The sequence below is a fragment of the Antrostomus carolinensis genome, unplaced genomic scaffold, assembly GCF_000700745.2.
Source record: "Antrostomus carolinensis isolate BGI_N321 unplaced genomic scaffold, ASM70074v2 scaffold53490, whole genome shotgun sequence".
Lineage (NCBI taxonomy): Eukaryota > Metazoa > Chordata > Aves > Caprimulgiformes > Caprimulgidae > Antrostomus > Antrostomus carolinensis.
In genome coordinates this window covers 1-8738 of record NW_010288739.1, presented here as the reverse complement: position 1 = coordinate 8738, position 8738 = coordinate 1, and the positions used below count along the sequence as shown (strand labels likewise).

The following is an 8738-nucleotide window of genomic DNA, read 5'->3' as shown; positions in this document are numbered from 1 at the left end:
TTCTTTCTGTATCCCTATACCTCAAACAGGGGAACAGATTTAGGAAAGAAGGCATGCCTAGACAAACTGGTCTAGAAGAGGATTATGAGTGTACCGTAAGTAATTCTGTGAGTAAAATCATCAAGGATGTAGTTGGACTGGTTTATGACAGGCAAGTGTTAGTGTAAAATGCTGACTAAAGCACAAGAAATATATCGATCTGAGAGAATGTGCAGCTTGTCAACACACAAATCATTGCTCGACTGTAGCTAATTCTTTCAAATTACTTCCTAGGCCTGTAGTTTTCAGCTTTGTAGGTTTTGGGGTTTTTTTTCTCTCTCTCTCATTTGTGAGCCAGGGTGGGAAAATTCAGGCAAAGAGGAAGATTTAGTCTCTAATGACCTGTCCATTTGAATCACCATTCTGAGAAAACTGAATGATAAACAAACAAAAATAAAAATATATTTAAAACTTCCAGTTCCTAAAGTTGGTATTTCACAATGGCAGATCCCACATCCCTTCTTGCAATGCTTCTTCAGGTGAAATAAACAGCTGCTTTCTCACAGATCCAGAATTGCTTTGTCGAACAGGAGTGGCTGGCATAAATAATCCGTCCATATGAGGAGGCACAGAAGAAGTTGTCATATAATATAACCCTAGGAAATTAAAAGATATGGCTTAATGATGTCCCAGTGACATCATGCGATCTATAGTTGGATCATTTGTAATCATTTTGATTTGCCACTGAAACGTAGTGTTATTTCCCTCTTAGAGCTATTTTATTTGTGCTAGGTGGTCCTTTTGAGTTTGGTGCATGTGATCCAGCTGTACTTTGCCCCCGTTGTTCCTTATACAGGACATCAATTTGGAGCTCCGTAGCAGATAACCATGGTCTCCATGCTCCTTCATCATTGCACATGTGACAAATGTGGGAAAGTAAGAGGAAGAACAAGTTTCATATAATTTACAGAGGCCCATCAGATAGAACCTCACTGGTCCTAAGTTATGAAGGCTTACCAGTTTGTCACTTCTTTTGAAAAAGCTGTTCCATCCTCCCAGTACCAGCTGCTCCTTTCAGGTATGTATGACAATCCAACCCAGTAAAACTGTGAATCCTGTGGCAGATAAACCTGTAGGTATGGGAAGATCATCACAACTATATTTCAAAAATAAGACCCAGGTACCTGTATCTTCCAGCTGTGAAGGTTCTGCAGCCAAAGAAGGTAGCTCTTACTCAATAGGAGAGTAACAAGTTATCCATGCTTGTTTTCCATGAGGAAATGCTGACTGCTCTCATTATAGGATCATTCAAATACCATTGTTTATTGAATTGCCACAAGACAAATGTACCCTGGATCTGTAAAAACGCTGCTTTTCAAAAGAAAAAAACCCACGAAAGCCAGCTTTATCTGGTCTGCCTTTAGGTATCTACATTGCCTTTAGATTATCTGAAGTATAGATATAGATATAGATGTAGACATAGACATAGACATAGATATATAGATATAGATATAGATATAGATATAGATATAGATAGATATAGATATAGATATAGATACACCATTTAAGCCCTATTAGTCATCAGAGATCTGGCCACCAGATCCGATGGAGCCTGAGAAGTGATTTCATCTCACTCCGTGGGAGCTGCTGAATTGTCCATATCTCCCACTGACTGTAACGGAGCCTGAGGAAGGAGGTTTAAGTTACACGGTAGATGCCCAAAGTTAGGTGAGATGAATCCCAGCCTTGAGAGCAGAGCCTGTAGCTTAAATACAGGCCTCTAGCACCTTTTGAGATACCCCAACCTGCCCGAGTTCTTCACATATGGTTGACAGACAAGACCCAGAACCTATGGGAGAACTCTGCCTTTCTGAGCATTATTTGGAGGTCAAAGAGAATACTCTCAGGCATCTCAGATTGCCCTAGAAACCTATGCTTGGGCACCTGAATAGCTCTAAGCAACAGTAGAGTATCCGAAGGATCTGAGAGTCTTAGAGGTTCCTCAGCACCTTAGCCTGTTTAGATCCTCCAGGTGCTCTACTGCTGCTTAGTAGTATGTTTAGGGACTTACCCAAAACCTAAAATCCACATCTGGCTTAAACTGGTCTGGCCTCAGTCTGGCTGCAGCTGCGTATACCAAACATGGAAGAAAAAGCAAGTGCCCAGACATCTGGAATCAAACTATCCAGGGATTTATATAGCATACCAAAATAATCTCTTGAATTCAGCATTGAAGGCATGGTGTTCAGGTGTCTCCCAACAGCGTGAACCAGAATTCTGACCTCAGGATGCTGCTAAACTCAGTAATAAACCATTTCTCTACTTTATATTTTGTCTCTACCCATCTGATCTTCACTTAAAAAAAAATAAAAATCCAAAAGGACAACCTTTATGCCTTAAAATAAGACTTGAGACCCCCCATCTGAAACTAACTCCGTCTGGAAAAAGGAGAGAGATTTCCAGGGAAGCTTGTTTCCTCTTAAAAGGCTTATGTTGCAAAAAGAAAATAAGGCTATTTCAGCTTTGTGTAAACTTAATAGCTGCTGAAAAAGAGATTTTCAGATATGTGTATACAAAAAGGGAAAATGTTTACTTGGCAGCAAATTACAGATTTTTCATTAGTCAGAAAAAAAAATAAAATTAGTAACACTACTGAAAATTATTAATTCCCTAGACCTATTCAGTCATCATAATATAGCCCTCTGCTGTCTAGCCTTTGTGCCATTATTAACGTCACTCTGCGAGGGTATAACACAAGATCAGAAAACAACCTTTTATAGTCACTTTGCACTGCAGTGTGCAATGACAGGATCATGGTGAATGATCCATTCTCTAGATTTCACGTAGATTTGGGTTTGATGCTGGGAGCCTTCTGTAACAAAACTTGTGGAAAGCAATAATGAAAACATGCATTCTGTGTGCTGGGTCTCTCCTCCATGCTGATAGCAGGCAATTTGTTCTTTCTGTGAAATCCCAAGTGTTAGCTAATTAAGGTATTTTATACAACGTTTTATTCTATTTCTCATAATACATAACATCGCTATTTCTCACAACATGCGATTGTCGTGATTTGTATTGCAAGTCCTGACAGTCTCGTGACTTGCAGAAAGGCTACTTGACCCAGAGAAAATTAAATGCCTGCACTGTAAACGGCCAAACTATTTTCTGCCTGCAAGACTGTTGGAGGTTAAAACATGTGACATAAAGGAATGCGTGAGGTTAAGACCGTACCATCTTTGCTTTGTCTTTTAGCACAAGAAGAGTGGAGTTTCTTGAGGAACAGAACTCCTGGCTTTGCTTCCATGTTTTCTTCTGCTTTGAAATGTAGAAGCAGTTGTCAGCTCCACTGTTTTGCCAGCTTGCTGGACAGAGAGCACATTTTGTTTCTAGGAATCAAAGAGAGTATTACACAAACTGGTGAGGAATAGAGGGACTTTAGCTACTGGATTGACTGAGAAAAGAAGATTAAGGGTAGCCATGAATCAGCGGAGCTCTTGAGGGGCAAGTGACAAGTTGTTTTGTGTGTTAGGATACACATACCTGCATCTCAAATGCTACCACAGTTAAAACAAGACACTAACTGATCAGATGTTTTCCCCGTGATTTCATAGTCTCTCAGTCAATGGGCTCTGAGAAAGGGGTGATTTGTGTTTGTTCATATAACAACCACATTTACCATTTTTCTCCTTGCCTTCAAAGCACAATGCTTCCCTCATTTCCTGCAGCTTCTTTCCTTCCTCCGGATCCTTGGAACCCTGAAAAACTAAAGGGCATGAAAGTGCTTATCAAAGATCGTTTGTAGAAATCTGTAGCTTTAATTTTTAGCTTTTGGCATTCTTTTATTTTTTGTCTACTTCATTTGTATGTCCACCACTGTGTGTACATCATCAACATTTTCTTCACCAGAAAGATTGTGCAGCACTGGAAAACATCACCCAGGCAGGTGGGGGCATCTCTGCCCTCGAAGATTTTCAAAAGTAATCTGGACAAAGATGCAGATGAGTTTTTCTGGGGTTGGTGATAGCCTGGCTTTAAATGGTGGGGAGGAAAGGCTGGATTTCAGACCAGAAACCTGAAGAATTGCCTTTGAACAATTGCTTTTGTCCTGCTCACTGTGGGGGGATTGACTACATGACCTTTAAAGGTCCCTTCCAACCCAAACCATTCTATGATTCAATGATGCTGCAGACTCTGTCTCTGCTTCCAAATGTAATGTGACATCGCCTTTAGTTGTTAATTGAAATGTTTCTATGGAAAATCTGCTGTAATCGTTGGTCACAATGCTTTGATGCCAGGATTGCCCTCCCTGCAAAAAACTTGCAATCCAAGAAAAAGAGGGAACTGTAATTGTGGAATATTCCGGTCACAGTCACAGGAGGGCACCATTACTCAGACAGTGTGGGTAACGAGATGAGCTTCTACCTGTGAAAACTAACTATTTCAGAAATGTGTTCACGTTAGGGTTAGAGTTAGGATTAGGGTTAGTCAGCAGTTAGGGTTAGGGCTAGAGTTAGAGTCGCTGTGATTAGGGTTAGAGGTATAGTTGTGGGTTAAAGGCTGCATTTAGGATTAGGGTTAGGTTTAGAATTTCACCTTAGGCTTTGGTTTAGGGTTGCAGTTTAGGGGTTATAGTTAGGGTTAGGATTAAGGCAGTACTTTAGGATTTGTGTTAGGTTTCGTGTTAAGGTGAGGGTTAGGGTTTAGTGTTATGATTAGGGCTTGTGTCAGGGGTGGTGTAACCCTTAGGTTTAGGTTAACCATAAATGCAGATAGAAGTAATCCCAAGTGACCTCTGTGGACACTTGATGGTAATGGGATTGCTGTGGGTCAGAGTTAGGGGTTGGGGTTAAGGTTAGCAGCGGTTAGAGTTTAAGTTAGGACTTGCATTAGGTTTAGTGTAACCTTTAGGATTAGGGTGACTATAAATGCAGATACTAGTGACCCTGAGTGACGTATACTGACACTGAATGGTGGGGGAACTTCTGTGGGAGAGCTGTACTGTCACTCTGTTTGCTGTCTTAGTTCCATCAGGAGAACAGGGACATCAGTGAGGGGCTGCAGGGGGAGATGAAACAGATGTACATCTGGAATATGCTCCCACAGCAGCATCTTGGGATGATGCAGTACTTACAGAGGACCAGCAGTGCCACCAGCCCTATCAGCAGCACCAGGCACAAGGTGAGGAAAACAAAGGCCACTGTCCGCCATACAGAAGATGAGGCAGAGGCTCCTGGGACAAAGAATAAACCCATTTAGTAACAAAACCAGCAGCTTTCCTCACCATGCAGTGGTATTACCTCCTCTCTGACATCACCAGTTCACCGCATCCGATCTTCAGAACTTCCTTTTTTTCTTACTGCAGTTTTTGCAATCATTGTTCCAAATTTCCTACAGTCATTTTAAGAAATACCTATTTAGCCACTGAGGATGTTTATTAACTGAGAGGATAATTGGAATCTGTGATTGGCATTTCTAAATTATTTCAATATTTGAACATTAAACTATGCATCTTTCTTCAGGCTCTTTCTCAAAATCTCCATTGTGGTCCAATGTCTAATCAGAAATCTAGTTCTCCAGAATTTTATAATTGACTACCCCCTAATTATTTCTTTTTCTTTTATATATATGCATTTTTCCTGTTTGGGAAGAAATGCTCTGCAATTTTCTATAATACTCTTTCATATCTGTTTAGAGCACTGAGATTATTTGAAAAGTATTACCATGCATCAGGTATTTTACTCTAGTCCAGTGCATCAGAGCAATCCCCTCCAGAGAACTAACCTTTTGTTAGGTGAGAATAATTACCCTTCAGATCTGCCCAGAAGTCCAGATGGACTTGGCAACTAAAACTTACATAGCCAAAGTTAAGGGAGACGACCCTAACTCTCACCAGTTAAGGTAATTTGAGGAGACTGCGGGTTACACCACATTGGGGTGGTGACTGATATGCAGGAGAGTAGAGCTTCTTTTTAAAGGGACTGAAAAATCCAAGGAATGAGCTGTAAGTGCAACAGCTCAAGCAAGTCAAATGTGAAGTCCAGCTCCTGTAACAGTACTGCTCCACACACCAGTACAGGCAGAGGACTGACTGGCTGGAAAGCAGCTGGGCTTCAGGGTCCTGGTGAACAAGTCAAACGTGTCCACACGAGTCCTCACGTGTGCTGTTGTGGCAGTGAAAGCTGACAAGCACTGGGTTGCACTGGCAAGACTGCAGCCAGCAGGTTGAGATAAGTGGTTGTCCTGCTCTACTTGACAGTCAGGAAACTACGTCTGAGGAACTGTGTCCAGCACTGAGCTTTCCAGTTCCCCAGAGAGGTGACAGCTAACTGCAGGGAAGCTATCAGAGGAACTCTGAGTTGGTCAGGGACTTAGAGAGAGACTGAAGGACCTAGGCTTGTTTAGCCTGGAGAAGAAGAGGGTAAGTCCTCCACTGCCTAAAAGGGCTTTATAGATGGAGCCAGGCTGTCTCCAGAGAGGTGCAGCGAAAGGACGCAGTACAGCAGTCACAAGTTGCATCAGGGAAACTTCCGGGAGGAAAAATATATCTTCCCCTTCAGCACTGAACAACCACCCAGAGAGGCTCTGAGAGCTCCATCTCTGGAGATTTCCAAAACTCAAGTGGACAAGGCCCTGAGAAACTTGGTCAGAGTTTAGAGCTAGCCCTTTTGAGCAAAAGATTGTAAAAAATGAACTGTAGAGGTCCCTTCCAACATGTATTGGGTCTGGCTGGGCTGCAGTTGATTTTCCCTGCAGCAGCCCTGAGAGTGCTGTGTTTTGTATTGGTGGCTCGAGGGGTGTTGATAACACCCCAGTGTTTTGGTTACTGCCGAGCAGTGCTAGCACAGCACCAAGGCTGGCTCTTCATTTCCCCCCTCCTCAAGTAGAGTGGGGTGGGGAAGGTCTTGGGAGGGGACATAGCCAGGACAGCTGACCCAAACTGACCAAAGGGATATTCCATAACATGTGACATCTGCTCAGAAATAAAAGCAAGGAGAATGGAGGGGGAAGGGGGGCATTCATTACTTCTGTTTGTCCTTCCGATTTTCTTACGCAACGCGTATGAAAACCCTGCTTCCCAGAAAGTGGCCAAACATCGCCTGCTGATGGGAAGTAGAGAATAAATATTTTGTTCTTTTGCTTCTGGGTGCACAGCTTTGCTTTGCTTCTATTAAACTGCCTTTGTCTCGACCCACAAGTATGGGGTTTTTTTTTGTTCCATCTTATTTTCTCCCCTCCCCATTCTGCTGAGGAGGGGAGTGATAGAGTGGGCTTTGGTGGGCATCTGGCATCCAGCCAGGGTCAACCCACCTCACAACCTAATTTGGTCATAAGTCTATCTATCTATTTTACATGTTCTCTGTGTATATCAAAAGGCCATTTTAAGAGTTTTTTGAGCTTGTCAACCTGTTTTGTTCTGGGAAGCTCTGCTCCTAGATCACACTCTCTGATATTTTATCCTTGTTTTTCTGGCTGGTGCTTCTCAACAGCTTCTCCTCCATTCTCCTTGTCAAGCAGTCATTCTCAATGGATAGCCCTAGATCTCATTCAAACAGCAATAGAATCATGTTAATTTAGTCTTTGTCTATTCTACTCATCCTGCAAACAGCAGCAATGATACATATTTCACACATAAGCCATGTGGTGAATTTATGAGCAGCAGCAACAGTACTCCAGTCATCATTTTATGGACTCAGGCATTCCACAGGCACAATCAACTACCTTAGTTAACACTCAGCTTGTTTATAGAAAAAGTTTGAGTATAAACAAATAAAAATATATGCTTATATCAGAGCTTACATTGACTGTTAAGACTGATAAACAGGGCATCTTTCTACTCCCCATAGCTGAAGAAATTCCTTTCATTTCCAAGGCCTTCTGTATCTGATATAGTGCCTTCCTCTTTTGCAGTGCCTGCTGTAATAGATAAGTCCTACCAAAATGAAAAAAAATCCACAAGAAGGTGGAACTTGTCTTCTGTGTTGAAGTAAATGGACAAAATAAGTAAAGACAGGCTTCAGAAAACATATCTTTGATCATAAACAATAGTACATAAGGCTCCATTATGATTATCCTCTCTGCTGTTTCTATGAACATTTATCTGAGAATATACTCTAAGTTTAGAAAGATTCTAAAGCAATGAATATGCAAATTCAAGTTACACCCTGATTTAGATAGAAAAAAACTAATTTCCATCTGTACTTACGGTCTACTGGGGCACAACTGGCCGTAGCCCTAAATGTAGAACATTTTTTGCTGCTTGAGTATCCAGAAGTAATAACTGAGACTGAAGGTCGTAAATTTAAAGCAGTGTAACCTTCCTCATCCTCCATCTCCAGCTCGTACTTCTTTCCTGCAATAGCAGTACTTTGGGAGTAGAGGCACACTGCAGCAAGACCAATGCTGAGGTGATGGGAATGGTTCACGTTTCAGCATTTCCAGGGAAACCACAGAGGAAACTGGCTCTGTTCCGATTACTGTGGCATAGTAAAAGTGTAGTATGTTGAAAGTACGTTAAGGAGTTAAAGTGGTACTGTCAAGGATGAGTATTTTCTTCCTGAATGTGAAGACTAGGAGTCTTGGTTCCTGGCTGGAACCTAAGACTGTTTCACATAACTATCCACCTGATCTGACTGTGTAAATACAGCAGACATCAGGACTTTTTACCTCCTTAAAATAAGAAGCTCTAGAAATAGTTGCTATTTTGAGTTAATCACAGAATCACAGAATCACAAAAATACATTTATTACAAAATAGCCAAA

At 41.6% G+C, this 8738-nt stretch overlaps 1 protein-coding gene across 1 annotated transcript; it reads right to left on the bottom strand.

Moving 5' to 3' along the window:
- Nucleotides 1-514: 514 nt before the first annotated feature.
- Nucleotides 515-8309, bottom strand: LOC104524565 (natural killer cells antigen CD94). Its single transcript, XM_010167492.1, has 6 exons — nt 8183-8309; nt 5111-5209; nt 3656-3742; nt 3211-3365; nt 997-1109; nt 515-635 (listed from the first exon to the last, which is right to left on the bottom strand). Exons 1-6 carry the CDS (start codon nt 8307-8309, stop codon nt 515-517), a joined length of 702 nt encoding a protein of 233 aa, XP_010165794.1.
- Between the last annotated feature and the right edge of the window lie 429 nt (nt 8310-8738).